This window comes from Parasteatoda tepidariorum, chromosome 8 (genome assembly GCF_043381705.1).
Source record: "Parasteatoda tepidariorum isolate YZ-2023 chromosome 8, CAS_Ptep_4.0, whole genome shotgun sequence".
Taxonomy (NCBI): domain Eukaryota; kingdom Metazoa; phylum Arthropoda; class Arachnida; order Araneae; family Theridiidae; genus Parasteatoda; species Parasteatoda tepidariorum.
Genome location: NC_092211.1, coordinates 80,884,295 through 80,911,354, shown reverse-complemented (window position 1 = coordinate 80,911,354; position 27,060 = coordinate 80,884,295). Strand labels below are relative to the sequence as shown.

At 29.8% G+C, this 27,060-nt stretch overlaps 1 protein-coding gene across 4 annotated transcripts in view; it reads left to right on the top strand.

Moving 5' to 3' along the window:
• LOC107440570 (uncharacterized) overlaps nt 1–27,060 on the top strand; it is a 449,104-nt gene that overhangs the window by 377,154 nt on the left and 44,890 nt on the right. For all 4 annotated transcript variants that reach the window (XM_043043457.1, XM_043043458.2, XM_043043459.2 and 1 more), the window contains 2 exons: nt 2,787–2,897; nt 14,679–14,786. In XM_043043457.1, the coding sequence (XP_042899391.1) occupies nt 2,787–2,897; nt 14,679–14,786 (219 nt within the window). The remainder of the gene's footprint in view (nt 1–2,786; nt 2,898–14,678; nt 14,787–27,060) is intronic.

The window sequence follows — 27,060 nt, the reverse complement described above, 5'->3', positions numbered from 1 at the left end:
GGAAAGAAAAAAGTGCACCATACCAGTGATTTTAAAATCTGTGAAAGCAATAATAAAAATTGTTAGTATCATGTATTGTGTAATTTTAAAAATGATAATCTTTGGTAACAGACCGGACTTTAACAGAGAGTAACAAACCGGACTTTAAATCCAAAAATATCTTTTAGATTTATTATAAAAGGAATTTTTTAAAATACATAAATATTTCAAGTTGTTTTACATATTGGAAATTGATAAAATATAAAAATAAATTTTAATCTTGTTTTGCACAACCTATTCTCTAATATTGCTGTTTGTTAAAATAGAATATAAAATATAGCGTTAGAAAAATTCTTATAATTTTATACCTAACTATAAATCGTATGTATTTTCGGAAATCATAAACATCTCAGCCAACAGGCTATTAAATTCTATAATAAAAATGTTCTATTGTCTGACATCAAAAATACCTCAAATTTGAAATCCAACCATTTCTTACAATGTACATGTTACAGCCGTGGTGGCTTATAGGATAGAGCGTCCGCCTTCCAATGAGGTGAACCGGGTTCGAATCCCAGCGATGGCTGATCGATACGAATTCTGCACCCGGCTCGCAATGACCACAGTGCTGACGTAAAATATCCTCAGTGGTAGACGGATCATGGGTTGGAGTCCCCTTGCTTTTAGGCTAACACTTGGAGGTTTCGTGGTTTTCCTCTCCACGAATCTAAAATTGCAAAGCTGCGGAGTTGAGCATTAGTAGTCGTAAACGCAAAATTGGGTCGGCTGTTCAACAACGGCGGTTATAAAATAAAATATATATATATTATTCTTTGCATATTTACTTGGTTAAGGTAGCGCTTTTTTTTATCATAATAATCCTAGATGCAAAGGCATTGATTTTTAAGGATGTTTGCACAAAAGATTAATTTGAAGGATCCTGTTCTTCCCAGTGAACTACTAAATGTGCTTAAAGTTTCTTCACACTCGTTATATTATTTGTTCAAGAAATGTCATTACCTTTTAATCTCTATGAATCCATTGTTTTCCTTCTTGTTATTTATTTTTCACTTCTATTAGGACTAATTTAGTATGGTTTATCGTGAGAAAATATGCAAGTCTGCCACCAAATTATTAAAACGTTTACTTTGCTCTGGCTTTAAAAAGAAAAAAAGTTTTTTTTTTTTATCCAAATAGCCTAAAGTAAATTTATTCTCGTTAAGTTTAAATTTTGTGTATTTTTTTTTTTTTTTATTCGTTATAACGCATAAAGATCTTTTCGAACATACGCGGAGAGAGAAAAAATCTAGTCAAATTACCGCTTTGTATAATAATGCCATTACTGGTACGAAAAAAAAATTAATATGATAAATAATATAAAATATTCGATATACCATATTTAGACAATTTCTTCTGTAATTTTTCATTTCGTATGGTAACGGTTTAGCTGATATTCTTTCTTCCAAAATTATATTTCTTATCACCACACATTTAGTAAAAAATACGAATTTGAAAAGTAAATTTAACCAAATAAATAATTTTTATGCCATGCTTTAAGGCATCATGATGAAATTAACAAATTTAACCACGTATACCAAAATTTTTGTCACCCATTATAAAATCATATTTTATTTTTAATTTTATTAAAAAATTATTAGCAAAACGCTTCGTTTAAATTTACCGAGATTAATAAAATAAAGGGTGTAGAAATGAACTCTATCAAAGTGCACCTAAAGTACGCCGATTCCCTTGTTAACCTCACCATCTCCATGTAGCTTGGAAATGCATTTTGCCCTTCATTGCCTCACTCGGTCACTGCGATTTTTTTTTGTTTTGTTTTATCTTTATTTTATTTTTTACTTTCTTTTTCACGCTCAGGTAGAGCCATTTTTATCTTTCTATTTTACTAATATAGCTCTGAATTTTAAAGCTCTCAGAACACTGCACATTTAAACACGTTAATATATTAATTGAATATCTAAAGATATGTAATATTTTGTGTTTTAGTTAAATGACATAAGAGGTCTTAACTTCAGAATTCTTCATTAATTGTACATTCAGTTCTACATAATGTGTCTACGTAATGTTAACAGATTAAAGTTAAGGCATTCCATATCATTCACTTCAGAAACCATTTATCAATTACTTCTTTCTAACATCGGCAATTATTAATTACAGAATATATAGAAAATGATTTGACATAAATAGATGTGAGGTTTAAAGCAGAAATTTATTTTCAGTTTTTATGAGTTGCTATTCTTACACACTCAATGCTTTCTTGTAGCTTCTCATTTTTTTTATCACCATGAGTACTAAAGAAAATAAGTAAAATACATTCGTAAATTAAAACATTCTATTCAGAATAATCATATACCTGGCGTTGAACATCCTACCGAAATCTGAGTTTCAGAAACATGTTCAATCCCGTAGCCTTGTAATTTTGAACCTAACTCAAAAAACGAGGGAACTCTTGGATCAAGAACTGGGACAAACTAGCCATCGTGGACGTATTTGGTTACTTGGAGAGGAATATCCCCGAAAAGCTCCCAAGGTTAGCCCTAACCTATGATCCGTCTACTACTGAAAATATTTTACGTCAGCACTGTGGTTGACGTGAGCCGGGTGCGGAATTCGTAACGACCAGCCATCGCTGGGATTCGAACCTAGGTCACCTCATTGGGGGGGTGAGGGCTCTATTTCTTGGGCCACTACGGCTCTCATGAATGCTCATTCTTATTTATATTTATTTAACGATCCTATAAATAAAATATATGTATGTTTATATTTGTTTTTTCTTCTTCTTTCAGTTGGAGCGCCTGGTCCAGTATGAGCGATATCTGTCGCTCTTGGCTGAACAAACAGCCCCGGATCACCCTGACTACAACGACATATGTAGGACAGCCAACAAAGCTTCAGCGGTTAGTAATCTTTTATAATTCAACAAAAATTAATTATTTTAGTGCGGTTTTGAGGAGAACTCCTCCAGACTGAAAGTCTGGGGCTGCCTGTTGTTATGGTAACACGCGAGAGCACATTTCTAATGGGGGTGAAATGGAGGAAAGAAGGTGTCGATTGGTTTACTCACGACGCCCTACGCTGAGATTAAGACTATTCTCCCCACACCCCTATTCGAAGTGACCTTTCCTCGTAACCATAGTACCCGCCACGACGCGAGACGGGTGTCTGGAGGAGTTCTCCTGAAAGCTACACTATACCTCACTACTTATTTACTATTTTGAAAGTTATCTAAGATATGTTTAAAAAAATTTCATGCAACAGAAAAAAAATTGTTTCTCAGTGTTATTCAAGAAAACCAAACGACACGAAATTTTGAAGTTAATTTCGTAAATAATTTCATCTCGCTTTTTTCTATAAAACGACATTAATGAAATTTTTTAAGTGTTTACAATTTACTTCCTTTTTCTAATGAGTTTCAAACTCCGTTATTTGAACAATACTGCATGAGCACTGCTTGCGAAAGTGAAATCGGAACGCTTGTGATTTAGCCACTGTTTAACTTTGACCTATTGTAAGTCAAGCGTGGCTGTGACACAAGAGTGTGTACCTCCGAAATGGCCATGTCCGTCAAACGAATTCCGTTTCGGCAAAGGAAGATGCTGTGTGACACAATTTTTTTTTCTTTCTTTTTTCAGTGGACCTCGTTTCATCAGTAACAGCATCTGCGTCCGCTGTATTTACACAACATGAACGTCACACTTTTCTTGTGCGCACCTCTACACTAACAACTTTCTTTCTGTTGTTTTAAGTAGAGTTTTTTCCTTGAAAGACTAAAGAGTTTGTATTTAAACAAATAAAAGGGAAATATTGCTGTATTTCGCGGCAAATTCTTTTTGGGATGTTAATGGGTGAATAAGCCTATTCATTCCTTTTAAAAATTGCTTTCGTTTTCTTTTTCTAAAAAAAAGAAGTTTTAAAAAAATTAAAAAAAAATTGGAATATATAAAGGAAATAATATTTAATCCTAGTAGTTTATGTTATTCAAATTTTACAATTTATATTATGTAACAACTATAGTTTGTCGAAAGTAAAAACTCCCCTAGCCATTCGTCTGCACCCGTGGCGGTGACTATGGTAACGAGGTACAACTGTTTCAAATAGGGGTGTAGGGTCATTGTTTAGAACAGTTTTCGGCGAGAGAAAGGGAATATTTTTCTTCTGTCTAGTGTGTTGGCCCTAGAGTGAAGTGAAGCTGTCCTCCCTGAAATGCGTTATTCCTGTTTCTACAGCAGCAGACGGCCTCAGACTTTGTGGCGGGGGGAGTTCTCATCGTAGACAAACTATAAATACTAATTTCTATAAAACACTAATTCGACTGCTTTATGGAAAAGAATGCTGGGCAATAACCAAGTTATATGAGAATAAATCATTGTCCTTTTGATGAAAAATCTTAGGGAAAATATTTGAAACATTCCGTGAGAATAATAGTTGGAGAACCTTGTTTAACTTTGAAATTTAACGAAAGTACAAGCAACGTGCTATAGTTAAAGTCATAAAATGTAATAAACTACGATCTATTCCGATCTAATAATACAAATCCAGTTTTTAAAAAAAAGCTCACTTTTACTAATGTGGTGACAAACAGAAAACGAGGATGTTCACCAATTGGGTGGCGTGACTCGGTGAGGAAGGACTTATATATAGACGGCTGTGGCCTGTAGTAGACTGTAGTGCTTTGAAAGAAGAAGAAAAACCACTAAACAATATTTTAAACAAATAAGAAATAAACCGTAAGATATGTTTAGTCACTGCGACATTTTAAAAAAAATTGAGTTACTGTCAAAAGAAGACTACATTTTTAAGAGATAGAGGTATCTCATAAAAAGTTAAGTTATTGCCATTCATAGTGAAGATGTAAGCTAACTCAGTTTTGAGAGATTAACATAGTCTCTTTAGAATATTAAAGAGAAATACCATCATCAATTTTTCTAAAATATCCACTTTTTTTTTAATTCTGAAAATTTATAGCAATAAAATGAATGAATAAAAGAAAATGCAACATCTTAAGTTAGAAACTTTAATTGAAAAAAAAGAGAGGTGTCAAAAAAATCGTACATGACAGCCTGATTCTATTCTATAGAATTTCATGATGGACTATTTTTTAAAAAAAAATGGACAGTGGATTGGGGGGACGAATTAAAAAAATAGGTTTTAAGAGAAATGAAAAATGATTTAAGTCTAACAAAGTTGCTCAATAACTTACAAAATTTTGAATTTCAAAAAATTATTTTAGCGCCTTATTTAACACGATTTTGGAAACTACAAAAAAACATATTACTAAATGTTTTAGTTTATCTCTTTTCTCCCATTAGGCATCATAATGTCGTGAAAGAGTGATGGAACTATGTGATGGAATGAAAAGTCCATCAGCTCTAACTTCTCATCCTGTTATATAATATTAGAGATAAACTCGGGTTAACTATTAGAGACCCGAGTCTATGATCAAAAATATATGAGATTTAATCTGTTCTTTAATGGTCAAAATTCGACATGATATAAAGCCAAACTTTGCGAAGGGAAAGATCAAATAATATATATTTTGAGAATACTTTTTCTTACCTATACTTTTTTTTTTACACTACATTTTTTTACAATTTTTAAACTCAATACAAACGAGATTTTGCACATTTTTTTGTTTGAAAATAATAAAAATTTACGAATTTTTTTTTCGGAAACCCGAAGGTTTGAGCTAATGAGCTCGTTTCATCTCTCTTATTTCATAATCGGCGCCAAATCATTCAACTTATCAATAGATCTGTTTGAAGCAACAGGACTCTAATTTAATTCTTTAATAACTACAAATCATTTTTCAGCTCAATCAGCCATTCATACGACTTTTCAATGCCGTGAATAGCTGAAACAAAATTTCACCATAAAATTTCATCTGACTTTAAATGCTTCAAAATTTCATTTTACGTCTAAGATTAAATGCCTGATTAATTTCTAGCGGCAGCTGTATGCTCCAAATCCGTGTTTTGATCTTATAATTTTTTTACACTGTTTTATTGTTTAAATTTTCATTATCAACTTTAAATCTCAAGTGACTCATTGCATAAACTAATTAAAATTTCTACTCCTGTTTTGCTTAAATAGCTTTTTGACCTTGCTCTCATTTGGAGCAAAACTTTTTGAATTTTTATTTTATTTTTCTAGTCATTAATCCTTAAAATAATACAAAATTAGACAGGCTGATAAGAGATATAATGTTTATCCTTATCAGAAAATAGATTACATGTATAGTATCAGTTGGTTAAACAGACTAACTCATCGTAAAATGAAATGATACTGAAATAAGCAGATACTAAATCAATACTATGAAATCATTTTTTTATGTTCTTTTTTTTTATTTCTTTGATTGAACATAGTTATTTAATGCAATGAAATTATGTAAAAATAAAAACACTAAAATTAAAGTATGCCATGAAAAAAATAATATTTTTTTATGTGCGCAAGAGCAGGAAAGTGATTCATCTTTTTCTCCTTAACATTTTGTTCTCGTATTAGAATAGATTTTGCAATATTCTTCTTTCAATCTTACCAAAAACAACAATAATAAAAGTTAAAATTTGCATCAATGCATTTTAAAAAATAAAATCTAATTTTGGGGAGGTTGTTAAGGTCACCTGCATAGAGCTCAAAGTAAAATAAATATTCAACGTTTATTTTGAAATTTTTCGCTAATTATCTTTCCTTATTTGTCCTATAAATAAAAATTTGTAGACATAATTATTTTATTTTTACTCAACTACACTGTAAAAAAATCTGGATCAAATTACGGTACAAACTACTGGCACTTTTAGTGCATCCATAAACAACCATTTTAGCTTAAAATCCATTTTTACCGCAAAATACAATACCGTATTTTTTACAGTAATATTTATTTAATTAAATTGATTCGGGATTTTACGATGATTATTACTGTAAAAATTACAGTGTATCAGATTTTTTGTTCCGTAACATGGATTTATAAAAAAATGGATTTGGAGTGAACGATAGATTCTACCGTAAAAAGTGCCAGCACCCTGTGTGCCTGAGTACTTTTACCGTAATTTTTTATTTTATTATTATTACTTTTTTATTTCCAATGGCAGGGAATACAAACTCTTTTACCGTAATTGAATCCTGAATTTTTTACAATAGGTAGTTTGGAATAGGTATTCATTCTACACTGTTGAAAATTTCGGAATTCTTTTAGCCATATATGCTACAAACGTATTATCGTGTGGAGTTTAAATTATCGTACATCGTAAACTTGATTATACGGTATTGTTGAACAATAATTCTTTAATTTGAGTTGAAACATGATAAACATCTTAATATGTGGCTGGAAATTTTCACCGTATTATGATTTAATGTACCTATATTACGGTTCAACGTTAAACATATTTTCCTAAGAATATATAATTACGTCTTTCCTTAACTTCGATAACACGATGTTTTTTAAGAAAACATCTTTATTAAACACGCATAATTTTAAATATGAAAAACATAATTTAAATTTATAAACAAAGATGCGAGTTTTCTAATTAAAAACAAAAGTAAGAGAAGAAAAATAAGTTAATAAGAGAACAAAACAATATGTCTGTCCCAATAAGATTGCAATAAGAGAGTCATATATTTTAATATGACTCCACTGAGAAAAGAAGTATGGTTAGAACTTCCAGAATATAGTATAATTTAACCGCTTTGGTAATGATTTTTGTAAATGTTATAAAATTTGGTAATTTTAACATGATATTTTTGAGAATGACAAAAAAAAACCATTTATTCCGTTTTAAAGTTACTTTACAGCACTATATATTTTTTTACTAAATGTGTTACAATAAGAACTGTAGTTTTGAAAACTAGACTTTCCTGTAAACCTTTATCATATGATCGGAAAAATTACAAATAAATGTTTTAAATATCTTATATTTCGTTTTTTTTTTTTACCAGAAATATCATTACCATACATTAAAGTAATTTTACCAGAAATTTTTTCTCCTTGCTGGTATCATGTGTATAAATAATACATACACTGTTAAAAATTCCGGATCAAATTACGGTATAAAATACCAGAATTTTGGTTGCATCATCTGTAAAATCCATTTTAAACCAAAATCCATTTTTACTATACTATATTCATGTTTACCATAAAATATTATACCGTTATTTTTTACCGCAATATTCATATAATTGGCGATTTTACACTATTTATTACTGTAAAAATCACGGTCTATCAATTTTTTTTCCGTTTTGTTGTATTTTACGGTAAAAAGTATATACTCCCTGAATGCAGGTACTTTCTACCGTAATGGATCCTGAATCTTTTAGAGTTCAGAAATTATACACCTTACTCACTTTCAGATTATTGACTAATCTTTCAAACTCTTCCTTTTTCTCGATCCTATCAAATCTTTATTCTTTTCTTTTCCGGCCATTTAAAAATATATGAATAATTAGTAGTAGTATTCAAGCCGCAATTGAATCTTTAGAGTAAATAAATCTGAAAATTCCTTTAGCGTGAGCCTATTCAAAAAATGGGTGTTTAATCTACCTACCTTTCTTTCCACAATAGAATTACCATGAGATTCTCGTTTTCTGACGTCATTCTATTAGTTGACTCAAAAAAAGTTTTGAGAAAACCGCGCGATTTCACCTTGTCCTGTGGCTACTAATATGTGGGTGGGTTTGAACCTGCTAAGGGTTAAGTAGACCAAATTTGGCTATTTGTTCTTTCTTCTTTTTCAGAGTTGTTTTGTAAGTTGGAAGTCCTTACTAACTGGGTGTTTGTGTTTTACTATTTAACCTTCATTTCTCGTTACACTTCGATGTGTTGAAGTGCTCATTTCGCCCCCTATTTAATGCTGGACTAGCATCCATGACCCACAGCTTGTTTGTTTTCTTATTTTTTGTCCTTCGTGTTTCTTTTCAGAAAACTAAGATATGCACCTCTTTGGTCAATGAAATATTCTAGTATAGGAAGATCATATTCTTTTCGTTTTTTGTTTCGTAGTTTTCATAGAAGTTCTACAATCGTCAATTATGTATTTTACTTTTTGCTATCTCCACTAAATAATTTTTATTTTACTGCACACGTGTTTTTGTGTGATTGTATATAGGATGGTGGCTGAATTTACAATAGAAAAAAGAATTTTTTAAAAAAAATGGCATTCACGTTCGAAAATGAAAGCACTGCAGATGAAGTACTTTCATTTTCTGAGTACTTTCATTTTGAAAGTACTCAGCGGCGCAACAGCTCATAGAGGGCCAAGGCCTACTATGCCCATTTCTGTTTTCTTGACCTTGGGCTCTGGGGTGCAGGAGCAGATGTTCCGGTTAGGTGGTCAACCGAACGCGAAACCCCCGTGTTTAGTTCTCAAGCATGCTTCGTACTCATTTATCGACCCACTGAAGGGATGAAAGGCTGAGTCAACCTTGTCCGGCCCGAGGATCGAACCAAGGACCTGTGGCACGTGAGCGCGAAGCACGTCGATGTGAACATATACAAAGACTAATATTTAACTATTTTCATTTGACAGAGACAACTCGGGATAGTAAACTGATAGTGAATTTACTTTCAACAAATTCATCAAACGTTCTAATGCAAACGTTTCTTGAATCACTTGTGTACAGGGTGGATAGAAAGCACAAAAATGTCCAACCACCTGCCTGCCAGTCTTATATGCAAATAGGACCCTAAAAAACATACGTAATAATGTTGCACCATATTTTTATAATTTTTAATCTCAGCCTTTATGCATGTAAGCTTGTTAACCTTCAGTCAAAAATTTAATCAATAGTTTAAATAAATGTATTAAAAACCCAGTATTTTCATGCGTAAATACAAAATTTTTTACTAAAAAAAAATTCATTTTTGAGTTCATTTTTTACGGGGTCATTATAATGCAGAAATTTAAATTTAAATGAAAGTTCCATCATTCATTTGTCATTGTATCGTGTGTTAATGCGCTAATTTGCTGTTAATAAATACTGTAAGTTAATTTTTTTTTATGGCGGATTCATAATAACTCAGAAATAAAAAATTTAAGTAAATTGACCAATTAATTGAATAAATTGATTAATTAACGCTGATTATATAAAAAGGGTTTTCCACACAAATATCTTACTTTTTTCTGTGTATCCTGTTCTCGCTGAACAAATTCAACTAAATTTAGTTATTCAAACATTTATTCATGAATCATCCGGTATAGGGCGGATAGAAAGCACAAAAAATGTCTGTCCATCTGCCTGCCAATCCTTAACGCAAATGGGACTCACAGAGCTAACAATGTTACCACATCTTTTTATATTTTTATTCGTGTACCTTTGTGCATCTAAGCCTGTTAGCCTCTGGACAAAAGTTCTATCATTCATTTAAATGAATGTATTGAAAAACCAGTATTTTCTAACACCTCATTGACGGTAACGACTCTTTTATATTTCTTTTTTTTTGTGTCTTAGTGGGTGTTACTCCTTTTCATTCGTAGGCGTAGAACAAATTTTTATTTATTTAATTTCCCCCATACAATCACGGTAGAAAGAGCACCACTATAGTGATTCATTATTTGTTGCCAAAACTCAATGCATAAGTACATCGTTAAAGTTGAAGTGGAAGTTCTTTTTTTTTCTTCTGCGTTTATTCTTCCTCTCGTTTCTTTTTTAATAGAATGCTTAGCTGTTAGTTGGGAATGGTTCGAGTGTCTTTTATTTGGTGAATCTTTTATCGGGATAACAAGATCACGGGGATTCAGATGGAAGAAAAAAATACATAAAAAAGAATAACGTTCTATTGTGGAATAAAAAATGGATCTGTTTTGTACTCAATGAGTTATTGAAGAGCTCCATAGAAATCTCAACAATTTCCATGCGTTGTGAGTAACGGGTTTTTAGAAATTTGATTGATTGATTATAAAACCACAATTATAATCAATTAAACTTCGACATCTGGTTGATTATGAAACCGTAATATAATAAAAACATCCACGAAAAATACATTTTTAAAAGTAGTATACGTCAGTTATTTTCTGTTCTTCTATATATATAAACTGTAAAAGAAAGTAAAAATTCAATTTTACATTTTTAGTGATGTTGCATATTGCTATAAACTTTTATATATTATATGGACTCTCCTTATATAAACTGTATTTATACATGAGAAAATTATAGAAAAATTATATAATTGAGTAAAAATTGCGTATTTGTGTGGTTAAATCTTTCGGGAAATCGGGAAAATATCGGGAAAAATTCTTCAAAAACAATTTCAATTTAAAATGCATTTCAAAATTACGATGAAATCACTGAGAAATATGCTTACAAAAAGCAATTTAGCTTATTAAGAAATAAAAAGCAACAAACAGGTATAAAACAAACAGAGTGATTTTTATGAAATCTCCTCATCTTGTTGAAGATACTAATTTTTTACTAAAATTTGAAATCTATTGAAACCAGCTCTGATCACATCTCTCAAATTCCTAAACCAGGCCGTGGATATTTGTAATGGTAATTTATTCGTGTTTATTTATCTTTTTACTGATAAGTGTGGCATTTTGCAGTTAATTCAGTTCGTACTCATTACTGAGAAGTGTGGCATTTTACTGTTAATTCAATTCGTACTCATTACTGATAAGTGTGGCATTTTGCTGTTAATTCAATTCGTACTCATTACTGATAAGTGTGGCATTTTGCTGTTAATTCAATTCGTACTCATTACTGATAAGTGTGACATTTTGCTGTTAATTCAATTCGTACTCATTACTGATAAGTATGGCATTTTGCTGTTAATACAATTCGTACTCATTACTGATAAGTGTGGCATTTTGCTGTTAATTCAATTCGTACTCATTACTGATAAGTGTGGCATTTTGCTGTTAATTCAATTCGTACTCATTACTGATAAGTGTGNGTGCTTACTTTCGATTTTCGATAAGTGTGGCATTTTGTTGTTAATACAATTCGTACTCATTTGTATTATTCTTAAGTTACTGTATGTATGTTAATATTTATTTTGGAAATCAAAAAATAATTTGAGCTCAAATCAAATTTCCTTTCAAAATCCATCTTCATTTTTTTTTAAATTTAATTTAATATTTCTTTAAGGAATATATGATAAAAGTTAAAATTAAAACCAATTGCATTGATTTTGATTGACTTAAAACACAACCCGTATTTGTCGCCGTCTCCTTTTTTTTAAACTTATTTATTTATCAATTGGTGATCTAATTATGACATACATTCTCAGGCACTCAAGGCACTAAAGTGTCATTCTGAAAACTGGGGTTCGATCCCCAGTGGCGGCTTGAAGCCCTCCCAGCTTCAGATCGATGGGTACCAACTCGTCTGGGAACTTAAGGCGGTCTCATTGCCACTATCATGCTGTTGGTCACGAAATTGTAGAGACTTAATTGTTAATGCTTTGTTTTACATTCTCAGGGGAAAAAATGTCTCAACATAGGTTTCTAGTGCCGGAGAAATGTGTTGCAAGTTTAATAAAGGGCCAAGTTTAACCGTTTTTCCGTCCAGGTTTAACCACAATATTGCATTAACAAGTTTATAAGGGATTTGCACTATAAGATAATGCAACTTGGCACCGTATTAAGGGTTACAGCAAAACTGAATGATACTACGATTCATCCCAGACCAAAAGTTCTAACAAATCAGAGTTAACGTCTAAATTAGTTCAAATTTTTAGTTCAATTTAACTATAGATTATTTAATACATTTCAACCATGTACTTTAAGGAGCTTTTCCAAAACCATTTACCTCATGGCTTTTTTCTCATGCCATCAGCTTACTTGATGACGTACCAAATGAAGCACTCTCTTTGAATAGACAGTTCCCAACAAAAGAAGGCAATTAGTAAGCTATAATCACCACCAGAAACGTTCCAAGATCTCCAAACCACGATGCCGATTTTATTCACTTATTCGAAAGGCAAACAAAAACTTTGATATTTAAATTTCAGCACGATCGAACTCTAGCATTATTGCCAGACAATGCTATCAGCTTCATCTGAAGACCACTTGGAAACTCTGGGAAGCTCACCTATCTCAACTTCTTCCTTTTTTTTTCACGTGTTGATTCAATTCAAATGAGCTTGAGTGTGTTCGTATCAGCTCATCCTTTCGTTTTTGTTTTTTTTTTCTCAATCGCTACTACTTTCACCTTCATTTTTTTTCTTTACCTTCGAAGAAAGCTAGACACGAGATTTTAAGTAAGGGTTTAAACGAAGTGATTGTGGTTTTCAAAAGCTCTTTCTCTATTGGATAGTAACCACTTCATTTTTTTTTAATCTGAAATTCATCTGGTTTAACAGAAGATAGTAACATTAACATTTTCGTCTGAAATCTATTCGGATGAGTTTTCACAAAATTCTGATTGTAAAAAATGAAATTTCGACAAAAAAAATACACAATATTCTGGAGACGCCATTGTGTCCTTATTGGTACACGGAGAAAGGAATTCCGGTAAAATTACCGGAATTTCTTTTTCTATCAGAAATGTCATTACATAGGCATTTCTGGTAGAAAAATATATATTAATTCTGGTAATAAAACCAAAATATACGGTATTTAAACCATTCATTTTGTAATTTTTCTGTTAAAATGGTAACTGTTTACCAGAAATTCTGGTTTTCAAAATTATAATTCTTTCTACACATTTAGTAAAAAATGCAAAACTGAAAAATGAGTTTAACCAACTAAATGGTTTTTATGCCATGTTCCAAGGTATTGTGATAAAATTACCATATTTACCAAATTTTAATGCATATTGTAAAACCATATTTAATAGTTAATTTTACCAAAATCATTACCAAAACTCTTCGGTAAAAATTTCTCAGATATTTTGGTGTTTGCTTAGAGAGAGAAACGTGATAAATTTTACCATATTCTGATAGTTTTTATTGTACTTTTTTTCTCAGTGTGACAAGATAGTTCAGATTTAATTTAAAATACATTAAAATTTGAAATACAAGAGTCAATTTTAAAAAAAATGTCTTCCTATTTAAATTATTTTCTGATACTACAATTTAAAATATTTATTGGATTAAATTATTTCATTTGTTGTTTTACATAAGAAGTTTATCATAAATTGAACAATTTCTTTCTTTCTTTATAACTTTTTATGTAAATCTATAAAAGATAGCCCTAGTGCATGAATAATTCTAAATCACATATAAGCAGGATATTTCGTAGACACCGCTCTTAATATAATTATTTGAAATCCTTGTCAAAATGAAAAATAATAACTGTGTAAAAAAAATGGTTAGCTCGAAATCTGCTAATTTCAGTTGAGGAAGACGAATGTATGAAACTCTAAAACCTGCTTGATTGCCGTAGAAAACAGAGAGAGATTGAAAGACGATTGTTGGAAATTTTAATCTCTAATTAAACAGGTTTTGGTTCCTACTTTCCTTAATTGTGATTTGCCAAATTTCTACAGCATATTTTTTCTTGAAATTAATTTGAGACTTCCGATAGGAAGACTTTTTTGTTTTCTTTTTTTACAAGATTTTGAAAAGTTTATTAAGTGATATTTATAAGGAACCTTATATAGCGACAACTAAAGTGGGATAAAAGTTGTTTTTTTTCTTTTTAATCAAATTTTTTTAATATTACAATTAATTTTTGTTATTTATTGCATTTATGTATAGATTAATTAATATACTGTTTGAAATAAATCTTTTAATTTTTGTTTTTTAGATGGTAAAGAGAGCTGATCATGGGAGAGAGGAGTCGGACCTGGATCGAATCCAGGACCTTTTTCCTAGTGACCACCTAAGACTGCATGAAAGGGATCCTCTATCTCCGGTAAATTTTAATTTTTTTTTATTCACTTGTTTTTCTATGTAACAGATGCGTAGCGTTTTTAAAAAGTGCTTAAAGGTGCTTATTTTCGATTTTCGTTTTTTAAAAGCCCTTATAGGTGCTTTTTTCATTGGGTGTTTTTAAAAAGTTCTTAAAGGTGCTTACTTTCGATTTTCGTTTTTTAAAAGCCCTTAAAGGTGCTTTTTTCATTGGGTGTTTTTAAAAAGTGCTTAAAATTGTTGCATTATATAATGTTGAACCTTCTATCAATTTATTCTCTAACAAATTAACCTTCTAACAATTTAATTAAGTTGTACACAGTCTAACATTTTAATATCATTTAAAATTTTAAATTCTTAGTAAAGTTTTTAACTGAAACTTTCGTTACAGATGAATCTAAAACTTTCGTTCACGATGAATCTTTATCTCGTGTAATTAAGTTTAAGAATGATTAATTAATACCGGTATTTGTTTCAACATTGTCATTATTGAAATTGCTGTAAGTTTTGTCTAATTTAATTGTTTAAAATACTCCGATATTTTTTAACACTATTCTAAAACTGAATAAATCATTGTAAATTATAATTATAACGGAATAACACAAAACAATGAACAGCAACTGAATATTACGAATCGACCGCAACTCAGCTCTAAAATCCCCATTCTAAACTTGAAATGAATCTCAATAATAAATACCAGCAGTTTAAAAACAAATCCTATCACCTGATAAAAAATAGGAATTAATTTCCGTTCTTATTAATTCCTTATCAACAAAATGCAAACTTCAATATCTCAATATAAACTTGGAAACTGTCGTGCTTGTAAAGTGCGGAGGGGTGGTGGGAGCAGATGTTGAGAATAAACCATATGCCACTACGCAATATCCTCCTCATCTCCCCCATCTCTTACATTTTATTCCGGACATCCGATTAGATTGTACGCGCCAAAACAGCACTTCCGGCATCCTTCGCGCTTTTTTTTTAAAATATTTTTTTTAATAGTTTTTTCTGTGCTGAACCCACCGCTCTTTATAACTGAGGCCATGACAGTGATATCCCCGTTATTCGGGTTATATAAATATGGTATATAAAAACACATTAATACACGGGGTGCCCTGATATTAAATTTTCTGATTGTCTGAAACGGCGATGACTGACATTTACAGGCTGGGATAAGAGAATTTCTTATTATCTTTTGGTGGATCGAACTTTTGTTCTGATGCAATAGTTTGGCTTAAGAATTGTTAAGTTTTTAAAGGTCATTGCATCAAACCGATAGTAATTTTTTAATGCTTTGTTTTGTTGCTTTTAATATAAATATTCTTCTTATTATTCATCTGATTTTTTTCAATAAAATTGCAGTTGATTTCGTTTTAATCCATATAAAATACCTGAGAACAATTTTAACTTGATAGATTTTAATTCTCCCAGTTGTAGCTTAACATCACGTTAAGCTTAAAACTCTTGATTAATAATCAAACAAGCATAAGTAAAAATGATTGTTACTTATTTATTAGTTAAAGTTATTTTTCTTTGTTACTACTTAACTTACTTTGGGATTAATATTCAAATTAACTGATATTTTGTTTATCAAAATTTAAAATTAGTTTCAGTAATACTTATTCAAAATTTTGTTGTTATTCTAGATTGCACGCTCTAAAATACATTGTTTGAAATTTTGAATCGTAATAAACCATAATATAGAGCACATCAACTTCTACTTTTGCCAATCTATATAATAAAAATAAACAAAGTTAATATTGATTCTAAGTTGGATCATATTATAGTATTTCTTTACACAAAATTATGATTCCACTTGAACGGAATTATGATTTGATTTAACGACTAGATGTGGTATCACGTAATGATACTGTGATTCAATGTTGAACATATTGATTTTTAAACAATGTTGATTTTTTCGAGAGTGTTCGTTTTCTACATTGAACTTAAAAATAAACTTGTTTTATTTTAATTGCAACATTGCATTGAAAAAAAAAAAGAATTTAAATCTCCTAAATATACCATTAAGATTCATAAGAAACTTGGAAAATAATTTGGCATATTCCAATATACCAAATTATTTTAATTAACACTACCATTTAATTAAATCATTTTCAAAATTAAATAAGCTTTAATAACAGATTTCAAAGCTTCTGGATACATTTTACATGATTTATATTTTTGTAACATTCGCATGTTTTTCTTAGAAAGCCGACACTTAACAGTGAATATCCAGAATTTTTCCAAAAATCGGATTATTCGTTCATGCGTTCTGTCAATTTGTAAATGAAATTTATTTTGCTCTTTCTATAAAAAAAAAAAAGGAAATTAGGAAATTTTTAAAGTAAATATTACGTTGAAATGCATTCTCTAAATTACCTTTTAGCATTTACAGTAAATTAAAGTGGATCTATAGAAAACCACGGTTGCATTCTTTTCAATATGGAGTTTCGCATGGATTTTTAAATTAGTTTATCTGTTTTTAAGACAATTTCTAGTATGTAAGGAAATGGTTTTGGGAGTTAGAGTTGGAGGTTTTGAGACAGGCTTCCCGGGTTCAAATCTTAATGATTGCTAAACACACATTCATTTATGCGTTTTCTATTTTTTCTATCTTGAAGTTTTACGGTAAATATTGAGTTTTTGGTTATAAGTACAAGGCAAACAGTGACAGATTTAGCACAGCACACTAACATTAATACAGTATTCATCATCCTATTTGACTGGACAGTCCAACCTCAGCTAGTGCCTTCTTCTGAACTCTGCTCCTCTGCCTTCTATTTTTGACACTTATGCGCCAGCTTTTTTTCCTTGATAGTAAGGAAGGTAGCTTCCACCAATCTACCCCTTTTCTTGGTTGTTAGCGATTTATAAGAAAGAATTTTTTTCTTAATTTGGAATCATCGTCCATTCTAAATATATGAGCTGCCCAGTTCATTAGATAGGTATGGGGGAACAACCCTATTTCGTAAAAAAATAATAATAACTCCTTGTTACGAAATCTAAAGAAAGAAATTCACAGCAAATTCTACGGAGTAAAGCATTCGCCTTAAAAAAAAATTCTGAAACTTAAAATTCGATTTCGAGCAAACCCCCATTAACTACCATCGAACTGTATGACATAACCCCGACGAACAAGCCATTGGTCTTATTCATAGCTATTTATCTAACTATAAATATATTTTACTGCATTATTGAGTCAGACAAGAACAAACGATAAGATAGATAATCAAGGTCCAATAATTCACCACAAAAAGCCAGGTAAAACGGAAAAAAAAAATGCGACGGCAATCGTTGTTCGTGATTATGTAATAGATTTTATATCAATAACTTGGAATCAATTCTGACATATTCCTACTGACGTAGCTCAACATCACTAATCTCTGGAAGTGTTGAGAGCCATTGGAATTGAATCGGGTCAGAGTTAAGCGAAGGCGTGCGGTAAGAAATGCCGTTGCTTACCTTGTGAGAAAGATTTTTGTAGGTGTAATAGCGAAACAAGTGTTGCTTTTTTATTCTTGTTGCATATTCATGTTTTTCGCCTTAACTCGAAGAACTGAGTTCGGAAGAAAAAACTTCAGAAACGGTTGGTTGGGTTTGAGGTGAGTTGAGTAGAGTTTAGGTGCGTTTTTCTGCACCATGGATCAACACGTTTTTGTGTGAATTTAATTCTTTTTTTTTTTTTTTTTTTTTTTTTTTTTTTTTTTTGTGGTGTTAGATAACAAGTTCTAATGTTAAAAACACGATTAAGGTGAGTGATATTTTCTTCTCTGTTTTTCGGGGATATGTTATTACTACTAAAGGATAAAACATCAATTTCTTATTTGTAGCTCGAAATTATTTTTAAACATGTTTGTTCTGAGTCTTTTTTTTTTTATATTAAATACAAATTCAAAAATTTTTTTTTTTAAAAATTGTGTTCAGAATTTAAGTGCGAGTCTGCAAAGTAAAAATATTTTTTCGTTAATTTTGTTTTTAATTCTTTATTAGTTGACTAATTTTTAAATTGTAATGTATTCGAGCAATATACTAATGTGGTATCAGTATTTCTATTTCATAATATATTATTGAATAACACCGAAAAAATAATTTTGTTAAAGTGCTTAAACAGAATTTTACGTAATGATATTAAAAAATTAAGTCCGTTAAATTTTTTTTATGCATTAATATCACTTTATCCTTATTCAATTCAATCAGACGATCTATAACTAAAGGTGTAAAAAAAGAAAATATTTTATGTAAAAAAATATTTATGTAACAAAATATTTAAAAACCAAATAGGCTGTCGGATTACTTTCAACAAATAAATAAACTAGTAATTGGGTTTAATCGAATATTTTAAAATGCGTAGTGATGCAATCTATTCACTGTAAGGTAAAAATGTTTTTGTACCTAAAGATTTAAAACCAAATAGGCTGCTGGATTGTTCTCAAAATAATAATAAAATTGTAATTTGGTAAATAAAAAATTTTAAAATTTATAAACGTTATAATCTATTTAATATAATGTGCAAAAATATTTCTGTACCAACGAATTTAAAATCAAATAAGCTGTAGGTTTTTTTTAATAAATAAATAAAGTAATAATTTGGTTAATCAAAAGTTTTAAAATGTATAGTGATGTAGTCTATTCAATGCAATATAATGAAAAAATGTTTCTGTGCAAAAACATTTAAAACAAAAAAGCCTGTAGAATTATTTTTTTTAAAAAAGTTAAATAGTAATTTAGTAATTTGGTTACTCAAAAATTTTAAATGTATGATAAAGTCTACTAATACTGGTCTCGATACTGATACTGAACTTGTATGTACTAGACTTGGTACTGATACTGGACTAATGATACACACTGAAATTATATATATTCAAAAATTAAAATGCATATGTTTAAATTTAAAAATAATATTTATTTGTTTAAAATTAAAACCAAATCCTGCTTTATGTATGTATTTAAAAAATAAAATACATGCATAAATAATTTAATGTATTTCGCAATTAAAATGCGTATTTAAATTTCAAAATAATAATTATTCGATTAAATTTAAAACACAAATCTAAGTATAAAATTATGTTGTACATTTAATTATATATCTATTTAAAATAATTACAATTAATTATATTTTTAAATTTTATTTCGATGTAATTTCACTATTTTTGATTATTTGAGTAGAAATTACGCGTATGTAGGTAATAAAGATTGTGAGTAAGAAAGTTACTCACTCATTTTATATCTCTATATAAACAATCTGAGTCATCTACAGTTTTTCTTTTTCATTGAAACAGCTCAAACCGGATTCCATGAAAAAAATTTCTTTAAAATAAAAGACCTACTTTATCTTTATGCCCATTACGTTAAGTAATCTATAATTAAGTCGACTTAGATATGGTTAATATTTTTCAAACTTTTATTATCCTTTGGTATAGATTGCATATATACATAGATGATACCGATCTTTATGTAATTTTTAATAATTTCCATTTTAAATCTGAGAACGGGAAATAGATGTTTATTTTAATTATAATTTCCCGTTTTTTCCTTTCCAAACTATTTATTACTATCGAATTATTTTATTTTAGTAATTATTCCTTTTCTGTTTGAATTTAATTTCTGTATTAATATCCGTAATATCATATTTTAATGTTAATGTATTTATACGAAGCTTTTTTTAAATGAAAAAAGAAAAATAAACATTTCCTTTTTCAAAAACGTTATACTAAACAATGCATTTTCTGTTTTGTTTTTATTTTTACAAACATACTTTTTTTCACTAAAAGTTTTTTTTTCTTTCTATTTTAATATTTTGTTTTTAAATTCGTTTCTTTGACGTTTTGCTGATTCATTGATGTTTTTGCCCAAACCTATCACAATTAATGATTCTTAGATGCCGCATTTAATAGCATATTTCCACGTTAATATGTTTGTACAAAAGTCTTATTTATAACAAAAAAAATTTTCATTTCCTAAACTTTATGATAAATATACTTTCTTCCTTTTTTACATATTTTCTTTATTATTATTACCATATTTGCGTCTTGAAGCAATTCTTATTCTTCTATTATATTCTTCTGTTTTTGAGTACGTCTGTAGTTTCGTTGAAATCTTGCTGATAAAACCGAATTCACACAGATAAAGATTCTTGTGGATTTATTTGTCCATGAGTTGAACTGATTTTTTGAAATCAGTCAGACTTTATTAAAATCAGGCGCTATATTAGATCATAATTAGGATCATTGTGCACAGTTCATAAAATAGAACTTACATATCACGTATGGTAAATTTCTAGTAATTAAATTTTATGCGTGCTTTGAATATATTAAGTGCTTAAGCCTTTTTTTAGTACTGTTTTTCTTCTTAATTCCATAACCATATCCTATTAAATTTTTATCTTCTGTTATAAATGCACATTTACAACTGATTTTGTAATTTATTTATAAACTTTCAATACAATGTTATTATTTATAAACTTTCAATACAATGTTATTATTTATACACTTTCATATAATAATTATTTATACACTTTCTATGCAATATCTTGTAAGTCTAAAATACGATGTCTTATCTAAAAAAAAAATAGCCATTAAGCAATTTTAAGTCAAGCAATCTTCCACCATTCCGTAGAATATTTTTACAACAATGCTTCTACTGAAAAAGTGAGTGAAGGAAGGATCCAAGTGACATTTTATTGAATTTAAGTAAATTATGTTTACAATTTAGACGTTTTTTTACGAATATAATGAACTATTAGCGTCTTAACATTCGCACTATATATTTTAATATACTGTCACATTATATATTTTAATATACTGCCACAATATTTCTACTATTACCGTTGATTGTAATTGATTCCAAATGCACTTGGAACAGTCTTCTACATCAAAAACACTAAGATTTTCACTTTTGACTTGATTACATAAATCAATGTTATGTTGTATATTAAAATAAGATATTTGTTATGAAAAAGAAATTTCCCAAAATTGTCCCTTGCAACCTTTTTTCCACTGAGCTCTTCATTTAAAGGCCTGGTGGATGAAATTAATATTTTTTTTCTTGCAACTTATTTGCTTAAACCAAACTCGAAAAAATTTAAAAATTTTTTTTTTAAAGCCACCAAGCTTTGATATTCGAGAAAGAAATCGGGACACCTCATTTCCTACACCATAAACACTACTACAAAAATTACATTATATTTAACCTTAAAACGTTTCTAATTCATAGATAATAAACTTTAAGCTATATTTAATGAGCACAGCTTTTTTCCCGAATGATATCGAATAAAAACAGGCTTAATTTTCGTTCTCTTCAAATCATCCCAACCTATACGCAACATGAGATGCATATTTTTTCTCTTAATTAAATTTTTTTTATTGCATTTGATAGTTCTTACAAATCGTGAAAAAAAAATAGTATCCATTCTTTCCAAGCGTGACCTACTAGTAATAGCCCACTTCAAACACGATACGAAATTCCCGAGGTCGCAATTCTTGGTTTTAGCTTCTTCCATTCTGCATACAAAACCCTTCGGTACACAATGCCCTTGGCTCAATATTCGAACAGTGGCGTACGTTGATTGTTCCTGGTCGTATCGTTCTAATTGAGTGATCCCTACGTTTGAGACGACAAGACTTGTCGTTTTGTAAACGGGAAAGAGAACGTTTTCCTTGTGAGATAACAATGAAATAATGTATACCACGTGTTGAGAAGTATATCATTTCGAATGATTTTTTTTGTCTGTTATTTCAGGAAAGGTCGCAAGTTGATACATAGCGGTCATCTTGATCTTTTGCTCGAGAATTACAGCCAAGACACGCAATTTCATTCTTTTTGGTCAGATGTGTTCTCATAACAAGTATATATTAGATCGGTGAAGAATCGTGTCATATTTTTGAGATTTTATTTCCGGTGCAAATGGGGAAGTGGACGCTTTCTAATAAATCTCTATTTTTCATAAGATAGGATGGAATTCATTATAAATTCGATAATATTTTCAAGTCTTGTTGTTGTTGGAGTCGCGATGGCTCAGGGGATATTAGCGTTCGTCTTCCAATGCGGCGAACCGGGTTCAAGTCCCAGTCGATACAAATTCCGCATCCAGCTTGCACCGACCACAGTGCTGACGTGAAATATCCGCAGTGGTAGACAGATCCTGGGTTAGAGTCCCCTTGTCGTCAGGCTAACCGTTAGAGGCTCTCGTGATCTTCCTCTCCATGTAACGCAAAAGTCCTCCACGAAGGCAAATTTCTCCCAATACTCGATTCAGGAGTTCACTTGTCTTCTGGATTGGGTTCAAAATTACAAGGCTACGGAGTTGAACATTAGTAGTCGTAAACGCATAAAATTGGATCGACTGTTCAACGACGGTTATAATAGTCTTTTTGTTGGCAGTCTACCAAGAAATACTAACAGCAGATTTTTCACTTAAGAATGACGAAGTTTAAATTTTAAATAAAATAGTAAGTTTTTTGTTTTATATTTCATTATAAGTGCTTTTTTTCTTTCAAAAAAAGAAAAGCATGCATGTTTCAAAGCATGCTATTTTACTAGTAATTTTAGAAAACATACATAACTGCCATCTTGATCTATTGCTCGAGAATTGCCGCTAAGACACGGAATTTCATTCTTTGTTCAAGATGTGTGTTTGTAACAAGTATGTATTAGATTGATGAAAAAATGTATCTGATTTATAAAACCCTTTGTATTCTTATTTTTCAAAGAAATCTTGTAAATCATTTCAAGTTCGATAATGTTTAGTAAGTCTCGTTGCTAGCACTCCGCCAAGAAATATTAACCACAACTTTTTCGTCTGGAGGTTTAAAAATATATATATATTATTTTCTGCACGGTTTATTATAACTCATCACACTAAATCTCAACCGAATTTTAAAAATATCCAGCTTTCATTGGACGGTTTGAAGTAATAATTTTTGAAATTTAATATCTAACTATTTCTTTAAATTTCAACACTAGATAAAANATACAAGGCTACGGAGCTGAACAGAAGTAGTCGTAAACCCATAAAATTGGACCGGCTGTTCAACGACGATTATAATAAGTTATACAAGTCTTTTTGTTGGCAGTCTGCCAAGAAATATCAATGGCAGATTTTTCACTTAAGAGTGACTTTATTCATTTTAAATAAATTAGTAAGTTTTTTTTTATATATATATTTCATTTTAAGTACTTTTTTTTTCCTTCAAAAAGGAGAACATGTAAAGCATGCAAGTTTTAAAGCATGCTATTTTACCAGTAATTTTAAAAAATATGCATAGCGGCCATCTTGATCTTTTGCTCCAGAATTACCGCTAAGACACGGAATATCATTCTTTGGCCAAAATGTGTTTATAACAAGTATATATTAGACTGATGAAAAAATGTTTCAGATTTTTAAGACAGTTTGTATTCTCATTTCAAAGTTCGATAATGTTAGTAAGTCTCGTTGCTAGCAGTCTGCCAAGAAATATTAACCACAACTTTTTCAATTTTCACAACTTTTTCGTCTGGAGGTTTAAAAAAATATATATATTATTTTCTGCATGATTTATTATAACTCATCACACTAAATCTCAACCGAATTTTAAAAATATCCAGCTTTCATTGGACGGTTTGAAGTAATAATTTTTGAAATTTAATATCTAACTATTTCTTTAAATTTCAACAATAGATAAAAAATATTTAAAAAAAAAAAGTATCGATAGGTAGTCTACAAGGAAAAAATAATATAGTCAACCAGAACTAACTGATCGATAAACAATCATCCTTTTAATGTTTGATCAAATTTTCTTTTTTACCTGGTTTTCAAAAATAACTTTTTCATTTTATTGCCGAAATTTACTTACAGCTTGCTGTAAATGAATAGGTTTCCGTTTCACTGTAAGGAAATACACTCCCTTCATCGTCCACGTCACTCCCCTCCCCCCATTCTACCAATTTCCTTACCTGTAACGTTCTTTTCTAGTGGACTTTTTTTTTTTTCACCGTTATACAACTTTCGCTTTTTGAAAGTGTCAGATGGGATAATGGATCATAAATAAAAACGAACAAACTTTTTATCTAGGAATATTTTCTTTCGCTTCATCTATACCATCTTTAACCCTTAATAAGCTGATGTTGAAATATTATTTATTTCAAAATATGCATGTTCATTTTTATTCTAATTATAGTTTATCGACTTAAAAGTTTACCCTAAGTGAGTATCTGTAATAAAGTAATAATAATAAAAACTAAAATAGAGAGGCATGAACGGCAGACAGTTTTCTTTTAACGATGTTAAAATGTACTATCATTATTTGTTACAAAATATTTTATTTAATAACATCAATTTTACGAAAAAAATAGTGCATTGGCGCTTTAAAAATAGTTTAAGTTCATTAAATTTAGCTCAAATTTTTACATCATTAAAATTAAATTTACAGATAACAAATAGCCATTAAAAACATGCCTTATTTCTGGTAATTATTATAGTTAAGGTATTTTATATTGCAAGTAATTTTAATTTGCAAATAAATTAATCATATTTCTTGCAAAAAACATATTTCATTTTTAACTTAACACCTTTATTTTTTACTTGTAAAAGTAAACGTAACCTGAAAAAATAAATTTAAAAAATCTGTTAAATTTACAGGAAAAAACTGTCAGTTGGTGTGCTAGTAAAAGACTGTTTATTTCACTGAGAAATACTGATATTTAAAAACGGGTGCCTGTTTTTTAAACACATAAGTACTGTTATTTTAGAAAACAAACTCTGTTATTTTAACAAAAAAATTCTGTTATTTGAACAACAACAACAAAAAGAACTTTAAGAAATAATCATGTCAGGATTGTGGTCGTTGCGAGCCGGGAGCATAATTCGCATAATTAAATCGCACCGGGATATCTCAATGGAAGATGAGAGTGCTATCCCCCTATCCACGGCAGCTCTAGTTTCTAGTCATGAAGAAAAATCTTAAAATGTCTTTATCTTAAAAAGTCTTACTTACTGAAATAATATTAAGTGCAAAAATGTTTAAACTTTAGTGGTCCACCCTTGTAAAAATGTCCGGCAATTTCGAAAGATAGATAATTATCGGGTCAAGTATCAATTCGACAATGAAGTCGAATCGCAATTTTATTTATTCTATGTTCAAAATTATAAAATAATTTCTGAAAAGTAAGAGCAAGTATTAAAAAAAATGATTTGAAAAAAAACGAAATTATCTTTGGATTACCAAAATTGCATGACAGGAACTAGAATTTGAATTGATAGTTTTAATCCGTTTATGATTTGGGTGAGAAAAAAAACTATTGAGTAGAAAATGGCTTTAAACCGTCAAATATACAAAAAGAAACAAACGGGTAACAATTAAAAGCAGAAAAAAATCTGTATTCACCTTTAAACAGTTTTTTTTCTGTAGAAAAAATGATTTTTTTTTCCTAGTAAAGTTAAGTTTACAGTTATTTTTTACAGTGTATTATTACATTTATTAAATTACACTGTATAATATACTGTATATACACTGTATATTACACTGTATATTACACTGTGATCGGTAGGGTAAGATCTTTTCTTTTGATTCTAAGTTTATCTTCTGAAATGAAGAATGCATTTTATTGATGTATTTTATTACTTTTCTTTTTATGGACTAATTTATCAAAGCTATAAAACAAAATTCTGTTTATAATTTTTGTTTTATTTCAATGTATCTTATATTGAAATTCATGGTTCCGTCCAAATTTAAGTAAATGAATTATGTATTTATTTTTCGTACTTTTTTGTAAGAAATCAGAATTTTAAACTTCAGAGCCATTTCTGTCGTTGACCTCGTCGGCGATCTTTCTTCGAGATGCGAATTATTTACGAGAAAATTGTTTTTGAAAAATATCAAATATACTTCCACTTAATTCTTTTTTTTTCTGGATAATATTCTCCACAATTTTATTTTTATTTCAGTATACACCATGAAAATTTCCGAAGGCTATCCAATAAAATATATTTGCCCATTGTTCTTTTTACGCAAACCCCTAAATGTCAAAAAATGTTCTAAGTGTCTTTGAGGACAATACACATGTGTGTTTCCTGGGAAAAAGCGAAATAACCAAAATATTCGATGCAACTGAATATGAAAAGTGTTTCTAAAGTTGGATGACTCAACTACAGGGATGAACCTGCTGTTAATCGTATCACATGAATTTAGTTGCTATATTTTTGCTATAATTTGCTATTTTATTGCTGAAATTAATTTCTGTTCATGCTGCTGTTATAATTCTCCGTTAATCTTATTGATGGAATTTAGTTTCTGTTGATATTT